This window comes from Pongo pygmaeus, chromosome 12 (assembly GCF_028885625.2).
Source record: "Pongo pygmaeus isolate AG05252 chromosome 12, NHGRI_mPonPyg2-v2.0_pri, whole genome shotgun sequence".
NCBI lineage: Eukaryota > Metazoa > Chordata > Mammalia > Primates > Hominidae > Pongo > Pongo pygmaeus.
Genome location: NC_072385.2, coordinates 89,951,552 through 89,970,691, shown reverse-complemented (window position 1 = coordinate 89,970,691; position 19,140 = coordinate 89,951,552). Strand labels below are relative to the sequence as shown.

General features: G+C 39.9%; 1 protein-coding gene across 2 annotated transcripts in view; it reads left to right on the top strand.

The window, feature by feature from the left end:
* The first annotated feature begins 5,646 nt into the window (after positions 1-5,646).
* Positions 5,647-19,140, top strand: part of DYNC2LI1 (dynein cytoplasmic 2 light intermediate chain 1) — a 54,200-nt gene continuing 40,706 nt past the window's right edge. The window contains exons 1-4 of one of the 2 annotated variants that reach the window (XM_054475590.2): positions 5,647-5,787; positions 8,378-8,495; positions 15,089-15,123; positions 18,820-18,889. In XM_054475590.2, the coding sequence (XP_054331565.1) occupies positions 5,780-5,787; positions 8,378-8,495; positions 15,089-15,123; positions 18,820-18,889 (231 nt within the window). In that variant the 5' untranslated portion in view covers positions 5,647-5,779. The remainder of the gene's footprint in view (positions 5,788-8,377; positions 8,496-15,088; positions 15,124-18,819; positions 18,890-19,140) is intronic. The other variant, XM_054475589.2, reaches the window with a different exon arrangement.

Genomic DNA, 19,140 nt, shown 5'->3' with positions numbered 1-19,140 from the left:
CCAATTAACAAAATACACAGTGATCAAGTTCCTATAACAATACATTTAACCCTTAATTGTACATGAAGCATGATCCTGAAGAAGTAACCACCGTGGATAACCATATTTCTCTAGAAAAAGGCTTTACCTGTTGGTGGGATGCCAAGAACATATTTCCCCCACCCACTCACCCCCCCCCGCAGCTGATTTCTAGGGAGGGACATCTCCAGTAATTTGAAAACTGAGGAAGAGAAGTGACAAGCAAGAAGAAGTAGACAGAGCCGTTTCCCTGCTGCCCACCTGATTTATGCAGAAATGACATCTCCTCTCACATTTCCCCCCATTCTCTTTTCCCTAAAAGAAGAAAGGGATGGCTGGGCATGGTGGCTCACGCCTGTAATTCCAGCACTTTGGGAGGCTGAGGCGAGTGGATCATGAGGTCAGGAGTTCAAGACCAACCTGGCCAAGATGGTGAAACCCCATCTCTACTAGAAATACAAAAATTAGCCAAGTGTGATGGCGGGCGCCTGTAATCCCAGCTACTTGGGAGGCCGAGGCAGAGAAGTGCTTGAACCCGGGATGCAGAGGTTGCAGTGAGCTGAGATCACGCCACTGCACTCCAGCCTAGGTGACAGAGTAAGACTCTGTCTCAGAAAAAAAAAAAAAAAGAAGAAGAAGAAGAAAGGGATTTAACTGCAACAGAAAGAACTTTTTCTCCTTTAAATTCCAAATTAAGATAAGTCCACATGTAGATATTTAGGGTGAAGCAAGATTTATCTATATTTCAGTGGGACCAACATACAGGCTTTTCTTGGGTGGTTTTTTTTTTTTTTTCTCAATATCTTTATGACACTCAATTATTGGGAATTTAAGTGGGAAGATCAGTCCTACAAAGAAGAGTTGGTGGGTCTGGGCAGAGGCTGGGGTGAGGAGACAAGCTAAGCATTTACTTTATATTGTGATTTTATTTGTTGGATTTAATTTGACCTAAATTGTACATAGTCACAGTGACCCTGGATTATAATTCGCATCATTCCAAAAAACTTTATTGTATGCTTTATATTATTTTGCAGTCCAGTAATAGGCAAGGAATACCAGCTTTACTAGGGAAAGGTCTATTAGCAAATAACTCCAAAATAGGACACAAATGTTCAGCACCACACTTGAATACTGAGTACCCTTCCTTCCTGTGCTTTGCCAACATCATTTTCTTTCTTTTTTTTTTTTTTCTGTCGCCCAGGCTGGAGTGCAGTGGCGCAATCTCCACTCACTGCAAGCTCCGCCCTCTGGGTTCATGCCATTCTCCTGCCTCAGCCTCCCGAGTAGCTGGGACTACAAGCGTCCGCTACCACTGGCTAATTTTTTGTATTTTTAGTAGAGACGGGGTTTCACCATGTTAGCCAGGATGGTCTTGATCTCCTGACCTCGTGATCCGCCCTCCTCGGCCTCCCAAAGTGCTGGGATTACAGGCGTGAGCCACCGCGCCCGGCCCATTTTCTTTTCTTTTTTTTTTTTTTTGAGACGGGGTTTTGCTCTTGTTGCCCATGCTGGAGTGCTATGGCGCGATCTCGGCTCACTGCAACCTCTGCCTCCCGGGTTCAAGCAGTTCTCCTTCCTCAGCCTCCTGAGTAGCTGAGATTACAGGTGCCTGCCACCACGCTCAGCTAATTTTTTTTTTTTTCTTTTGAGAGGAGTCTCGCTCTGTCGCCCACACTGGAGTGCAGTGGCGCCATCTCGGCTCATGTAAGCTCCGCCTCCCGGGTTCACGCCATTCTCCTGCCTCAGCCTCCCGAGTAGCTGGGACTACAGGCGCCCGCCACCATGCCCGGCTAATTTTTTGTATTTTTAGTAGAGACGGGGTTTCACCATGTTGGTCAGGCTAGTCTCCAACTCCTGATCTCAGATGATCTGCCCGCCTTGGCCTCCCAAAGTGCTGGGATTACAGGCGTGAGCCACCGTGCCCGGCCTGCCAAAATAATTTTCTAATAAACAGAGTGGGGGTGGGAGGGGAAGGGCCGCTCTTTCTGAACGTGCTGCTAGGTTATATTGTGGTTTTAAGAAAATCAAATCACTCTTCTTTAGCAGTGGCAGTGGCAAGAGAAGTCTAATTCCCTCTCTCACTATGTGGCTCTAATGAATTCCCTGGAGCTCCTAGGAACTGAATATTGGGTAATACCAGAGGAAATGGCTTAGATGTTATTAACTTCTTGAGTTTCTGGAAAATGCTATCAGACCCCAATAAGAGTTGCCTTTTATGAGAGAAAAGTTTACAGAAAGTGTAACCTTAGGAAAGCTTGTGGAGAGTTCTTGGGTTTTGGATCGTGTACAGATTATAAGATGTTCCCCTCAGGGATAGGGTATCATCAGCACTGCTTTCATGTTCTGACTATTCTACCAAAACATCTTCACATGAGGTTATCACTGACCACTTAACTGCCAAGCCCAGCAGACCCCAAGTGGTCCAACTGTCTGCTGGATGGTATCTCAAACTCACCATGTCCTCTAAACCTGCTTCTGCTCTGTGCCCCTCAAAATTGGTTAAGAGGATCACCAGTTCATCAATCAAGAAAGAAACATTGACTTTTCTCCCTTTTGCCAATGTCTTACTTTCTACTGTCTAGTAATTGTATTAGATAGAACTCTTTTTGCTGTAAATTCCAAAATTCAACTTGAACTAGCTTAGACAAAAATGAGAAATTGTATTACAAGGATATTAGGATGTCTCATATAATCAAAGAGCAAGCTGAACAACCAAGCCATAAGAAAGGTGAGGACACAGGCAAGCCTTAGGGACAACTAGAACCATGAGACATATGCCAGCACTTTCCCTTCATATTGATGTGTGCTCACTAACTACAAAATAATTCATTTAGCATAAAATATGCTAATTTCCTCTAGAGGTAGAGTGACTTGCTTTTCCCAATTCTAGTTTGAAAAATTTCAGGGAAGGACTGTGATTAACCCAGGTCATGTTAGGTGTTTACTCTGAACCATCCCAAACATACTCAACATTAGGAGAATGCTTAAGTAAATTATGAAAAATCTATGCAGTGAAATATTCTGCAACCATCAAAGTTATGTTTATGATGCATTTGTAAAATTTGATCTGGTGCATTTTTAAAATTTGATTTGGGGAAAAACATATTAAAATCAGGATATTAATTAACTTTACAATTAATCTCAACTTTGTAAGAAAAAAGATTAGAATGAAACATATCAAATGTATTTCCAAAATACCTAAGAGTTATTACTTCTGGCTTATGGTTATTTTACCCTCTTAATTTTCTGTGCATACCTTTTTTCCCCTACAATTAGCTTATATAACTTTGAAAACAAGGGAAAAAAATTTAAAACTCTGCCTGTCACTTTCCTAGCTATTGTTAATAGCCTCCACATGGTCTTCTAGATGCCAAACCATCCTTCACACAGCTGCAAAAAATTATCTCACTGAAACTCATGTCTAATCATGACACACTCCTATTTTTAAACCCTATTTGGTTTCTCATAACCAACACAGTAAAGTCTAGACTACAGCATCCTTCACAATAGCCCCATCTACCTGCCCAGTTTGCTCTTCCACTGTAGCTCCACCAGGCACTTTATATAATTGCAACCCAAACTATTCAGTTTCCCAAACACATCCTGCACACGCCTTTACCCTTCTGCACTGTTGCTCATTCCATCCAGAAAGCAGCATAAAATTGTCTCCTTCTGCTTCCATTCTTACCTTAAGAAATATCTTCATCTACCCAGGAAAGTCACTTTCTTTGCCCAAGTATGAAGGCCTCAAGAGGAATGAGGGAAGAAAGGGGAACTCACCTGCTCAGTCAGATCAACTGAATCAACCCTGAATCAATGCTGCTGATCAGGGCCCAGCCAGATCACCTTCACTTTCCTCGTTACCAAGCTCCCTCCTTCAAACACCTCTCCCAGTTATTCAAACAAGTGTACTTTTGAAGTACTAGTACTGAGTACTGTGCCCAGTACATAGCGAGCACTTGGCAAAAATGTTAGCTGCTGCTATTGCTATCAATATCAACAGGCCTTCCTAACTAGCATGCAAAAGTATTCTGAAGTTCTAGAACCCAAATCATTACAATTCATTACAATCTGTCCCATATCAGTTTGTGAGCTTAAAGGCTGGCTTAGCACCAGGCTATAGCTGTTGATTCAATGACAGATGTGTAAGGCTCCTTTGAAGAATCATCCTTTCTTCGGTGAGCTCTACTCCCATTAATTCCCTTCCTATGTGCAACTTAGTGTTCTTTACGTCTCCAAAATATATCTAGATGTCGGGAGGATTTTGTTCCCAATGACTTTATCTGAAATAAACACCCTTTTATCAACCATCAGCCTTGTTTCCAGGAATGTGTTCCTTGTGTTTCTTTGTTCCAAGTTGCTGACCAGCAGCTTATCACACAATAATAACAAGCATTAAGCAGTTATAATGTGTCAGACACACACGTAAGTTATGTTTTACCTACATTTATCTCATTTAAGAGTCACAATCTTTCCTGCTTTACAGGATCAGAAATTCAGTGATTTACCCAATGTGGCAATGTGACAACTTAGCCAGCATGGCCGAGTCAGAACTTGAACCTAGGTCCATCTCACGCCAAAGCCCATGTCCTTGAACATCACACCATAGAAATCAAGCCGAATAGTGGAGGATTGGAGGGAGGGTATCTCCTTCAAATATTCAGGGCATCTTAGGCTAGAAAGCCTGAGTCTACTCAGCATTCAACACAGACCAAATACTATCAGTGCCATGAATGTTTCACCATCTCCTTCAGGCATAATTAGTCACTTGCCCTCATGCAATTTTTGTACCTCTATACAATAGCTTAGATCACTCACTTCCTTAGGTGCTTATAATTAGCTGAGTATGTCTTTCTTAAGGGTAGCAATCTTTTCTTACTCATCTCTTTATTCCTTATTCTATGTAGCAAAGGTTCTTGCATATTCAGTGATTGTTATTTATTTCAGTGTTCGTTATTTATTTGGACACTCTTGGAGATCTATAAGAGACCACAAAGTTCCAAAAGAAAATAATCTACATTCATAAAGTAAATGAAGTATGTAGGAGATGCACTTGCTTCATTAATTTATTAATAAACAATGTGCTATTGAATAAAACTTGAAACAACTAAACATCTAGAAAGTTGGAAAATATTAAAATTACGTGCCTTATTTTAAATTTTAAAGTCCGAATATTCCTTGCTTCTAGTAAATTACTAGAAAACAGCTCAAGAGTTTGTTATACCCTCTATTCCTAAATCATGGCGATTGGGAAGAAAAAAGTGAAAGATGAGAGAGAGCAGAGACCCTTGGCATATAGTTGACACCCAGTAAAAAAATTTTAAAATAAAAGAACACTTCCAGCCCAGAAACAATTGCTTTTAGATCCCAGGTTTCTAACGCCTTATCATTTCGTTCTAGGACGTAACAAGGGGTTACTAACTTGGGGTCTAAAAGCAATCCTAAGGCTTCAGCCCAGAAACAATTGCTTTTAGATCCCAGGTTTGTAACCCCTTATCATCTCGTTCTAGGACGTAACAAGGGGTTACTAACTTGGGATCTAAAAGCAATCCTAAAGCTTGAGGCTGAGAATGAGATGTAAAAAGACTCCTGAGAACTATATTTCCCATGATGCCCCTCTCCTCACGCAACCGCGGCCGCGACGTCGCTCCCATGGCAACCCAGAAGGCCTCACTCCCAGACTCCTTGCGGAGCTCGCCGCCTGATCTAGGCTGGTCCCTGCTCCGAGCCTGTGACGTTTGCGGCAGCCCGGCCATCGACGATGCCCAGGTATGCCCCGAACCCGGCTTGCGAGGGAAAGGCTGCTGAGAGTATTCCTGGCGAGAGGAAGCCCAGGCGGGACCAGCTGTTGAAAGATTGTGGGGGTGGCTACTTGCCACCAGGATCTGCAGGGTCGGGGACCTAGGAACCAGCCTTGAGCATAAAGATTCTGCCGCAAACAGGAAAGAAAGTTCCCTAGGTAGAAAAGTGAGAGATTTGGAAAGATCAGCAACTCCACCCATTCAATGATTGAATAAAAGTTTCTTGCAGGCCAGAGACTACTTCCGGAGCAGGACATTCGGCGATGAGCTAGACCACAAAGCCTCCTCTCCCCAGGGGCCTCCCCTCCTGGTGCGGGGGGTTCGCAGTAATAAGCGAGGGGAAACTTGGAAGGCACTGTGGAAAGTATAACATCACTTTTAAGGGGAGAAACGGGAGAGGGTTTGTAAACTATATTCTAGCTCTTCAATTCTATGATATTCATTTTAATTACCTGTTCTCAAGATATTCCTAAACCTTCTCTCAACAATTTATAAGCACGTCGGGGACAGGGGTCAGGGAGTGCACCACAGAGCAGGATAAATCTTTTTCTCTCCTTGGGATAGTGTGGAGAATTGTCAGCTTTCCATCACGGGATAATTGGTTACAGTTATAAAGCTATGGTTATACTTCCCGATTTCCGCAGGTGACGTGGCTGACTGCAGCACCTCCGTCTTTCCTCTCTGCTGGGTACTTAGAAAGCAGATCCTCACATTTTGAAAGAATGTTGTGTAAATGAAGAGCAAACAGCCCCAAACTGAGTTCTGAAGGCTCACCTGTGAAATAAATGCATGAATTTTAGTGCAAACATTTAAGGACTCCTGTTTTGACCCTTTTTCTTTATTCCTGGTTCTTGAATAGTAATAATTACAAGCCCTCAATAATTTTTGTAATTGTATAGGCCATGCCCTAAACTACATAATGACAATCCTATAAAGCTGGTATTCTTTTTTATTGGCATTTTAGAGATAGAGAAACAATTGAGCCTGGGGAATAGCACAGAGGATTGCATATATTAGGTGCTCAATAAATATTTGTTTAATTAATAAAGGAATGAAGGATTTAAAGAGGTTAGGTAATTTTCCCAAGTTCACATACATAGGAAGTAGCAGAATCAGGCTAGGACCTATCAGGTCTTGCCCATGGTTAGTTTTTAGTTTAATATTCCATTTTCACTTAGGCTTTAATTAATATATATATGATTTTATTGTGTAAAGTTATATATCTGTGTAAAGGAATGAAAGAATTGTTTTCAAAATGTTTGTGGTTTTAGGGTTTTTTTTTTTTTTCTTTCTTTATGGTTTTTTTTTTTGTGGGGGGGGGGACAAGGTCTTGCTGTGTCACCCAGGCTGGAGTGCAGTGATGTCATCATGCTTATTGCAGCCTCCACCTCCAGGGCTCAGGCAATCCTCCTGCCTCAGCCTCCCTAGTAGCTGGGACCACGAGTGCATATCACCACACCCAGCTAATTTCTTTTCTTTTTCTTTTTTTTTTTTTAGACAGAGTCTCGCTCTGTTGCCCAGGCTGGAGTGCAGTGGCACGATCTTGGCTCAATACAACATCCACCTCCTGAGTTCAAGTGATTCTCATGCCTCAGCCTCCTGAGTAGCTGGAGTTACAGACACCCGCCACCACACCTGGCTAATTTTTTTTTTTTTTTTGTATTTTTAGTAGAGATGGGGTTTTACCGTGTTGGCCAGGCTGGTCTTGAACTCCTGACCTCAAGTGATCCACTCACCTTGGCCTCCTAAAGTGCTGGGATTACAGGTGTGAACCACCGCTCCCAGCCTCAGCCAATTTTTTTTGTTTGTTTTCTTTTCTTCTTCTTCTTTTTTTATACTTTAAGTTCTAGGGTACATGTGCACAATGTGCAGGTTTGTTACATATGTATACATGTGCCATGTTGGTTTGCTGCACCCATTAATTCATCATTTACATTAGGTATTTCTCCTAATGCTATCCCTCCCCCATGCTAATTTATTATTATTATTATTATTTGTAGAGATGGGGTCTTCCTATATTGCCTAGGCTGATCTCAAGTGATCTTCCTGCCTCAGCCTCCCATATACTTTTATATTTAAAAAAAAAATTTTTTTTAACCCAAAAACATAATTTAAAAAACAAAAAAGAAATGTTTCAGGGAGGAAGGATTATTTGATACACTGGTTTTGTACTTTCCCCATCTTCCTAGGTGACTTAAATGTTTGTGGTTTTCAAATTGTACATTCCCAAAGTCATTGTACCTCCATGTGTGTCTGAGAAGCTGACATACACAGCTATGAACCTTAGGGGAAGCCCCAAATACGACAGCCTCAAATCCTGGCAATAAAGGCTCTGCTTATCAATTTCAGTATTCTTCAAAGAACTAGTTCAAAGCAACAAAAGAAAAACAAAATCATAGAATGACTAATCCTCAGATGTTTTACCAGATTATTGTTCCTCAGAAAATAATGTTCATTTGTTTCATAAATTATACTGAAATAAAATTTCTCTGAGCTTGAAATAAATATTTGAAAGAATTCTTTTTCCCTCAATTTTGTTTTTTCTGCCTCTCATGTAGTGAAACTCTCTGGGAAATTGCAAAAGCTGAAGTGGAAAAAAGGGGAATTAATGGAAGTGAAGGTGATGGAGCTGAAATTGCAGAAAAATCTGTTTTCTTCATTGGCAGTAAAAATGGGGTAATGCTTTCTTTTTTCAATTATTGTGATGATTTAACAACCATTGGTAAAATATCTTTTAATACTTTGATTAAAATGTAGATACTTCAACACTTTAACTAGTTGACCAATCTGGTTTAGCATGAATTAAAAAGTGCTTATTATTAATCTAGGAAAAACTATAATAGTAAACAAGATTTTAGAAAAATATATTTAAACTATTTTTTATTTCATGATTTGAAAATATTCAGGTCTTCTACCACAATGGAGTATAAAAGCTAGGGTTCATTTAAATATCTAAGTCAGTCTCTAAATCAGTAAGTCAGTATCTTAACAATTTTATATTTTAGATTGTTACTTTACTTTTAGAAATCTCATTAAAGGAATAATTGAACTGTGTCAATGATACTTGTTACAGGGTTATTAATTATTTTGAAAAATCTGGGGAAAACATGGCAGCATTTCCACTGGACCGCTGATTGGTAGGAAGAGACCCCTCCCCACTTGCTGTAAGTCTCTGTTTTACTTGGCCAAGCGTACAGAAAGGCTTGGAAGTGGCCACACAGAGCAGGAACATATGCATCATATCTTCATGCAACTTTGCCTGGCCCACAAAGTTCCTGCCAGGAAGGCAAAATGGCTGGTGACACAAAAAGGTCAAGGCTTGCCAAATGCAAGATGCTGAAATTCATGTAGTGCCACAGGTCATTTCTGTGTAGGGTTCGAATTCCTGTTCACTTTCTGTGCTCCATGCTTCCACTTAAGCGCATTGACAAATACGAAGCTTTCAGAAACTAAACTCTGCATCAGCAAGGCTACATGTTCACTGGGCAGCGTCAGTGCCCAGGCAGCCTGAGCGCCCGTCTTGTCTCCAGATGAGTCCCAGAAGGCCCTCCCTGCACAACCGGACACCCTCCACTGGGGGTTTTATATACAACATTAAGATTACATATATTGGGAGAAATACCTATACAACCATGAAAAAGGTTTTAGTGATGTAAGAATATAATCTGAATTTAAAAAGCAGGACACAAGTGTCATACATGACATGATCCCAATTATACAAATATGTAAATAAAAAATTCTAATAAAAATTAGAAATATGGATAGTAAAATTCTAATCACTTAATATTTTTATTTTGTTTTTAATTTCTTTATTTTCCAGAGTTTTCATATTGGCCCACTTTTTAAAATTCAAACTTAATTATTTAAAATAAAATTATCATAGAGATCATTTATATTTTAAAATTTTAACCCAACTATATAAGTATATATTTTATAAGCATGCTATTTCTTTTTTTGAGACAGGGTCTCGCTCTGGTTGCCCAGGCTAGAGTGCAGTGGTGCGATCTCAGCACACTGCAGGCTTGACTTCCCTGGCTCAGGTGATTTTACCTCAAGTAGCTGGGATTACAGGCATGCACCACCACACCCGGCTAATTTTTTGTATTTTTAATAGAGATGGGGTTTCACTGCGTTGCCCAGGCTGACCTCGAACTCCTGGACTCAAGCAATCCACCCATCTCAGCCTCCTAGAATGCTGGGATTACAGGCATGAGTCACCACGCCTGGCTACGCGTTATTTCATTAGTTTACTATTATGATGCACGTGATTTTCATATTAGGCATAATACTTAACAGTTTCCTACATTTTATCTTACTGCCATGTAGGTACATACATGGATTTAAATAAATGAGTAAATAACTAGTACTAGTCTTATGGTACAAATACATTTCTCTTACAGAAAACATTCTGTACACAGAATATTAGACAGAATGGCTTATACTAATGGTACTGATTACTGACTCCATCATACAAATGCTCACATACAAAATACCCCTACCAGTATCCTCTTAGCGCTCTCTGTAACAGTTATTCTTGACTCCCTTGTAGTCATGATACCCTGTTTTGTCTTGTTTTGTTTTGTTTTTTTGTTACTTGTGAAACCACCCCTTTTTCTTGATGGCAATATGTGGCATATACAAACTGTTTTTTGTTTTTAGTAATAAAAGTAATTTTGTTTCTGATGATTTGGGAGCTCCCTTGATATCTAAAACTTTTGAGGGTATTGTTCTTTAAAAAGTATGTGATTCTGCTGAGTGCAGTAGCTCATGCTTGTAATCCCAGGACTTTGGGAGGCTGAGGCAGATGGATTGCTTGAGCCCAGGAGTTCGAGATCAACCTAGGCAACATGGCAAAACCCAGTCTCTCCAAAAAAATAAAACAATTAGCCGGGTGTGGTGGCGCTCACCTGTATGTAGTCCCAGCTACATGGAAGGCTGAGGCGAGAGGATCACTTGAGCCCAGGAGGTCAAGGCTGCTGTGAGCCACCGTGATTGTGCCACTACACTCTAGCCTAGGCAACAGAGGGAGACCTTGTTTCAAAAAAGAAAGAAAAAAGTATCTGACTCTGCTTCATGGAGAACATTATTTTGGAAGATAAAGAGAAGCAATTAATGCTTCTATTGTTCAATTAATAATAATCACCCTTTACCAAAGAAGCCCACTGCCCTGCTGCCTTCTCTTTCTCCTTCCAACCATCTGTTCATCCATTCAGTTGACATTGATCGAACATCTTTTATATGCTGAGCATCCTGCTAGACACTGTGGAAACAGGAATGAAAGGCATTCTCTACTGGGAAGGAACTTGTGTATCAGGACTTGTACACCAACAGCGACAATACCATGAGACAAATGCTGTGGTGGAAAACAGAGAGGGCACTTAACTCACCCCAGAAAGTTTGGAGACTAGGAAAGCCTTCTGAAGAGGATGATGGCTAAAGATTGAAGGTGAGAAGTAAGGAAAGAGAAGTAATTCAGGTGAAGAGTGTGGAGTATTCTAAGATGATCAAGAAAAATGTATGAAACATATATTCCAACAAATGGGAGAGAGATCATACTAGAGGAATGTAATAGGATTGCCAGTCATTGTTGACTGCCATTTTGATGATGGGTGTTAGTTTGATACTAATCTGCCCAGAGTACATGGTTTTTCTCCGCCATCACTCACTTGCACGCATGCAGGCATGGAGGAGGAAGGTGATTACCTGGGGCAGTCTTTGCTGGTTGGGTACAGTGCAAAGTGAGAGAGCTCAGGGCATGGATGATATTTACCAGAGATGATTGTAATGATAAACTATGGGCTCTGAGATGGAAAAGGAGAAAAGTGAAGGTAGGAAGAGGCTGATGGAGTAGGAGCGACTGTTAGTGGGGGGAAGAGGGGTGTCAATGGACATTTGAGACCTTTCACTAAGGTCAAAGAGTTATTACTGTGGGGATGCCTGAAGAAGTGGTTAGAGAATGTGTTGCTTGTACATGTGATTTTGGAAGCAGTGCAGTTTCCAGTGAAACTGGAAAGCTTCAAGATGTAACCTTGGAAGTGACCGTGGCAGAAGTAGAGTGAGGGAAAAGGCCTCCATTGGGAGGCAAATGCACTGGGAGCTCTAGATGTCAGGTGGATTGCCAAGACCCATGTGGGTGTGAAGAAGATTCATGACAGTAGCTGAGAAGGTAAGGGAGATTGTGAGCCAAAAGAGATGACAACAACCCTGGTGGTAAACTGATACGAGCCTCTGAGGTTTTTTCAAGAGGAGGGAGGTACAGTAGTTGTTTATAGGTGGCACTGGGGACCCTAATGTATGTAGGGTGGTGAGAATAAATAGCTTTGTTTTAACAAGGCTGCAGAGGAAGGGGTTCAGGGTAAGTCATATTTTAGTTAAGGCCAACAGGTGGAGAGAATATTCTGAAAAGGCTGAGATATCGGGGAGTTTGCCAGTCATGGAGCTGAAGTCATAGAGTGGAAGGATTTTAGAGGAAGGGAGGACAGAAGGGGATTGTTGGGCCAGATTAAGGGATGTTTAGAGAGTTAGGAAATTCAGAGTTCCAGGGATAATGGATCAGAGGAGAGAGCTGGACATCTGGGGCGATTGAGGCAATGGGAGGGAAGATGGGATTCATTTCGATGGTCTCTAAATGAACTTGTACTAGGTCAATGTTTCTTGAATTAGGAAACCCACATGACTATGGCCACATTCTCAGGGGACCACAGTGTACTAATGAATTTTTAAATTTTGGGTTGTAATTTTAATGATAATCTAAAACTTGATTTCAGTTCCCAGATTAGTTTATGTTAATTTGGAATTGTTACCATATAGTACTATACATTTATATGAAATAATAATAAAAGTGATTTAAGGCCAGGCGTGGTGGCTCAAGCCTGTAATCCCAGCACTTTGGAAGGCTGAGGTGGGAAGATCACTTGAGTCCAGGAGTTCAAGACCAGCCTGGCCAACATAGTGAAACCCCATCTCAACTAAAAAATACAAAAAAATAGCTGCACGTGGTGGTGCATACTGGTAATCCCAGCTACTCTGGAGACTGAGGCATGAGAATCACTTGAACCCAGAGGCAGAGGTTTCATGAGCCAAGATGATGCCACTGCACTCCAGCCTAAGCAACAGAGGGAGACTCTGTCTTAAAAAAAAAAGGGGGGGGGGAATGATTTAAATCAATCAGTACTAGTGTACCATGAAAATTTGAGGAAATTAGCTAGATATTATTTAAAATTCCTCCCAATTCTTATTCTACTTTCTTGCAGAGTACATTACTTTTTAGGTAATGTAGCCCTTACTAATTTAAAACTTTTACAGCATACTACATATGATAGAAGTTCATTGTAGGAAAATTAGAAAATCCTGATTTTCTTTTTTTTTTTTTTTTTTGAGACGGAGTCTTGCTCTGTCGCCCAGGCTCTAGTGCAGTGGTGTGATCTCGGCTCACTGCAGCCTCCACCTCCCGGGTTCACATCATTCTCCTGCCTCAGCCTCCTGAGTAGCTGGGACTACAGGTGCCCGCCACCACGCCCGGTAATTTTTTTGCATTTTTAGTAGAGTTGGGGCTTCACCATGTTAGCCAGGATGGTCTTGATCTCCTGACTTCATGATCCACCCGCCTCGGCCTCCTAAAGTGCTGGGATTACAGGCATGAGCCACGACGCCTGGCAGAAAATCCTGATTTTCTTAAAAACATTAATTACCTTCAAATCCATCAGCTAGAAATAATCATTATTAACATAGTGATGTCCCTCTACATTTATTTGTCTGTTTCTCTCTATGTATGTGTGTGTGTATGTGTGTGTGTGTGTACTTCAAGGAAGCAGGAAAAGTATTTTTTAATTGAAAACAGAGTCATGCTGATCTATTATGAATGTCTTACTATGTCAGTAAGTATATTTCTACATTGTCATTCCTAATAGCTGTATGTTATCCTATTATATGGTTTACCATAATTAATTTAGCCAGTCCCCTATTTGGGGACATGTAGGTTGTTTTTAGTTTTTCAGTTTGATGTAACACTGGCTAATAAACATCCTTCAATTATATACATTTTTATATTGTACAATTCCAGTTATTTTTAATATATCTCATTACAGAAAATTTATTCAATTTGATCGTATTCCAGATATAATCTGGAGTAATTATCTTTTTTGTCAAAAACTATAGGTTTTTTAGTAAAAACAAAAACACATATAATAAGTGTTCCGTGTTTTTGGCAATCCAGAGTTTTCCAAATTATTTTCTTTAGAGCCTGAAGGTTTCCTCCAGTGGAGCTTGCCCTGCTGTTTCTCTTTTATCTGTTTCCTTGAAAGGGGTCTTTTGTTTAAAAAAAAAAAAAGGATTTTACTATTTTTTAAAAATGATATAAACCACTGAGCTAGTCCCTGGCTAAGCTGTGAAGTTAAGTTGCGCAACTAGTGGTAGGAATTAGGCCAGAACTTGTATTTCCTTACTCCTAAAAAGAAACTTGGGGCTGGGCATGGTCGCTCACACCTGTAATCCCAGCACTTTGGGAGGCCGAGGTGGGCAGATTAGATGAGGCCAGGAGTTCAAGACCAGCCTAGCCAACATGGCAAAACCTTGTCTCTACTAAAAATACAAAAATTACCCAGGCGTGGTGGTGTGCACCTGTAATCCCAGCTACTTGAGAGGGTGAGGCAGGAGAATCACTTGAGCCCAGGAGGCAGAGGTTGCAGTGAGCCAAGATCATGCCACTGCACTCCAGCCTTGGCGACAGAGTGAGACTCTGTCTCAAAAATAAAATAAAATAAAAATAAACAGAAACTTGGAATAAGTACAATCTCTGGACTTAAAACAAATTACTCTAATGCAGTATCTGAATTGCTTCCTTTGAACATATTTACAATGTGTCCTTTATTTGTATGTTACCTTTTTCTTTATTTCCACTTCAACAATTGGAATTAAAACATTTTAAGACACTAAGCATCAGCTTAACCAGTAATTAACATTGATGAGTAGAGAAAAAGTTTAAGACAGCTGCCAAGTTGACCACTTAAGTGAGGTATTATTTGCTAGTATTTGTCATCTGTGGGACTTTATAATAATAGCAGTGTAGTTACACTGTGATGGAAAGTTGACAGTTAACTTTTTCCACTTATCAAACTTTAGAACAATTCCGAAAGTTTCTGGTTTTTAGTTTCCAGGTAATTTATCATTCAATTGATTAAAAATCTATTTTGGGCCACAATTATGAACAATAATATAATTTTTACATATAAATGACATTAACGCAGTATTCCTTCTTTTTTAATTTCCAGGGAAAGACTACTATTATTCTAAGGTGTCTTGACAGGTAAGTGTTATGTTAACCTTTAAACTACATTTATTGCTTATTCTAGTTGTATAGGGCAAGTTAGATCTAAAAGACATAAGGAAGGGGAATGATTTTAAGACCCAAACAAAATATTTAATTCTTATCAAATCCTTAGTATAACCTTTAAGAGCACCTTTAAATATAAAACTAACAATAAGCCAAAAATTATATGAGACTAATACTGGGTTTCCCTATTTGAGGGAGAAATGTTACCGTAATTACCTAGCCTACAATAGTATTTACCTTCTTTTTGGCTATGCTACTCTGATATTTAAATTATTTTTATTCTACCTAATCTACAATTATTCGAACATTCATTGTAAGCTTTAGTTGCTCAGGGGTACATTTTTGAAGCACAGTGTTGGTCCTCAAACTGGATATTTTATCATTTATTTTATATATTTCCTAATGTGTACTGTAGAAGCAGGCCGTCAGATTAAGATTTAGGATTACGATTGGTAGATGTTTCAGGAAGCTGATGAGGAAAGCCTTCAGTCATTTTTGGAAGATATTTCTCTGTTCCCTTCATTTGAATACATATATCTTATAACTTCTCCAAAATCATCAAAGAGATGGAATTTGGTGTTAAGTTCACATTAAAGAAACATCACTCATTTGAAAAATATTATTAAAGGATACAAATAATAAATTCCTGCTTTTGTGTAATTCCTTTCACCAACAATATTGTTTCTCAGAGGAACTAGCAACAGTAACACCTGTATTATCTTTCCATATCCAGGAATCATGGGTCTTTTTAGACCACATTTAGATGTTTCCTATCATAAACAAATCATCTAATACAACAGCAGCTTAGGATAAAATACTACAAAATAGTACATTGAGTTGAAAAGTATTAATTTCTTTCTTTCTTTCTTTCTTTTTTTTTGAGATGGAGTTTCGCTCTTGTTGCCCAGGCTGGAGTGCAATGGTGCCATCTCGGCTCACTGCAACCTCTGCCTCCCGGGTTCAAGCGATTCTCCTGCCTCAGCCTCCCGCTGGGATTACAGGCATGTGCCACCACGCCCAGCTAATTTTCTATTTTTAGTAGAGACAGGGTTTCTCCATGTTGGTCAGGCTGGTCTCGAACTCATGACCTCAGGTGATCCGCCTGCCTCGGCCTCCCAAAGTACGGGGAATCCAGGTGTAAGCCACCACGCCTGGCCCTGAAAAGTATTAATTTCAATTCCTCAATAGTCTACTTAGGAAAAGGTTAATTTTCTAAAATATAGGTTAAATATCAGATCTTATAAATTTTGTCTTAAAAGTAGCATTTGGCTTGATAAAATTTCTATCTTTTGGGACATATAACCAAATATTACTCTCTATATAACGTATTCAAAAGATGTATGCAGGGGTGATATTCAGAATATTCAATAAACATATAAGTCACAAATTTAAAAACCATTTCTCTTTCTTCTCCAATCTAAGGATAGATATGGGACCAGGTGCAGTGGCTCATGCCTGTAATCCTAGCACTTTGGGAGGGCAAGGCAGGCGGATCGCTTGAACTCAGGAGTTCAAGAGCAGCCTGGCCAACATAGTGAGAACTCGTCTGTACCAAAAGATACAAAAATTAGCTGGGCATGGTGGTGCACACCTGTAGTTCCAGCTACTCAGGAAGCTGAGGTGGGAGGATTACTTGAGCCCGAGAGGTTGAGGCTGCAGTGAGCTGTGATCGTGCCACTGCATTCTAGCCTGCATGACAGAGTGAGACCCTGTCTCAATCAAATAAAATAAGAAAGTAAAATAAAGATATGTACCAACATAATTTGTCCTTAAAAAGGAAGGAAATTCTGTCACATGCTACAACATGGATGAACCTTGAGGCCTTATGCTAAGTTAAATAAGCCAGAAACAAACAAAAAAAACAAATATTGGGCTGGGTGCGGTGGCTCACACTTGTAATCCCAGCACTCTGGGAGGCCGAGGCAGACAGATCATTTGAGGTCAGGAGTTTGAGATCAGCCTGGCCAACATAGTGAAACCTCATCTCTACTAAAAATACAAAAATTGGCCAAGTATGATGGCAGGCCCCTGTAATCCCAGCTCCTTGGGAGGCCGAGGCATGGGAATCACTTGAATCTGGGAGGCAGAGGTTGCAGTGAGCCAAGATTGCGCCACTGCAAAAAAAAAAAAAAAATATATATATATATATATATATAATATATACATATTATATATATATAAAATATATATATATAATATATACATATTATATATATATAAAATATATATATATATAAAATATATATATAGTATGATTCCACTTATATGAGATATCTAGAATAATCAAACTCATAGAAACAAAAAGTAGAATGGTAGTTACCAAGGACTGGGGAAAGGGAAAATGAGAAGTTGTTTAATGGGTATGGAGTTTCAGTTTCGTGAGATGAAAAAGTTCTAAATATTGGTTATATAACAATGTGAATATATTTAATACTACTGAATTGTACACTTAAAAATAGGTAAGATAAATTTTATTTTATGTGTTCTTTACCATAATAAAAAATTAAATATATATACACCATAAAACTGCTTACCAGCAATATAAGCTATAGTATAAATAATTCAGTGAATTGTTTTAATATTTTCCTAATCATTACTGATTTTAAGGACTTGTTGATATAATTTATTAACTATCACTATCTAAATGATGCCTATGTTTGGGCTGTGATTTAAGATAAAGAACTGCTAGAGAACTGCATTAAAGTCTTGCATTGTTTTTGTTTTTTTTGAGACGGTGCTTCTCTGTCACCCAGGCTGGAGTGCAGTGGCACGATCTCGGCTTACTGCAGCCTCGACTTCCCAGGCTCAAGTGATTCTCCCACCTCAGCCTCCTGAGTAGTTGGGACTACAGGCATGTACTACCTTTTTTTTGTAGAGACAGGGTTTTGCCATGTTGCCCAGGCCAGTCTTGAACTCCTGGACTCAAGCAATTTACTCGCCTCAGCCTCCCAAAGTGCTAGGATTACAGGCGTGAGCAACCATGCCTGGCCAAGTCTTGCATTGATGTTTTAAATTGACAGTCATTAGATTCCTCACGTCACGGCTGAGTATAACCCAGTGTCACTTTGGGAGACCGAGGTGGGCGGATCACGAGGTCAGGAGATCGAGACCATCCTGGCTAACACAGTGAAACCCCGTCTCTACTAAAAATACAAAAAATTAGCTGGGCGTGGTGGTGGTCGCCTGTAGTCCCAGCTACTCGGGAGGCTGAGGCAGGAGAATGGTGTGAACCCAGGAGGCGGAGCTTGCAGTGAGCTGAGATCGCACCACTGCACTCCAACCTGGGCGACAGAGCGAGACTCCGTCTCAAAAAAAAAAAAAAAAAAAAAAAAAACCACCCAGTGTCAGTGCTTCCTGCATGGCCTGGATGTAGAGATCTTGTGTCCAGCGTGGCCATCCACGCTGCCAGCCTCAACACATTCTCTACTTGCCCCAGCAGTGCCTTTAGGGGCTACCGCATCATGCATGTGCCGTTAAAATCCACTAAGATGGTGTTTTGCAGGTTTATTTCTTTTGTGTATATAATTTATTTCAACGCTATTATACAAGGTAACTTCTCGACTAATAGATTAAAGTTTTTAAGAGGAAGGAAAAATGAATCAGGTAAGATGATAGCGTAAGAAACTAATACCACCTACAATAATAATACTATCGGCCTTTATTGTACAGAGATGAGCCACCAAAACCAACCTTAGCTTTGGAATATACATATGGAAGAAGAGCAAAAGGGCACAACACAGTAAGTGTCTTTTAAAGTGACATTGCTATGCCCATAGATGGGAAAGTAATGCTGCTGACTTTGTTTTACATTTTCCATCTTATCTGTAATCAATAAACATATCCAGTTGTACACTTCGTAGCTGTCTACCATTAAACTTCAAATGTAGTGTGGCAGATAGAAGCCAACCCAAATTGTGAAAAGATTTTACCCTTCTCATTTATTATGTCTTAAAATGCTAGAATAAGATACCTTTTTAACTTTATTGTACA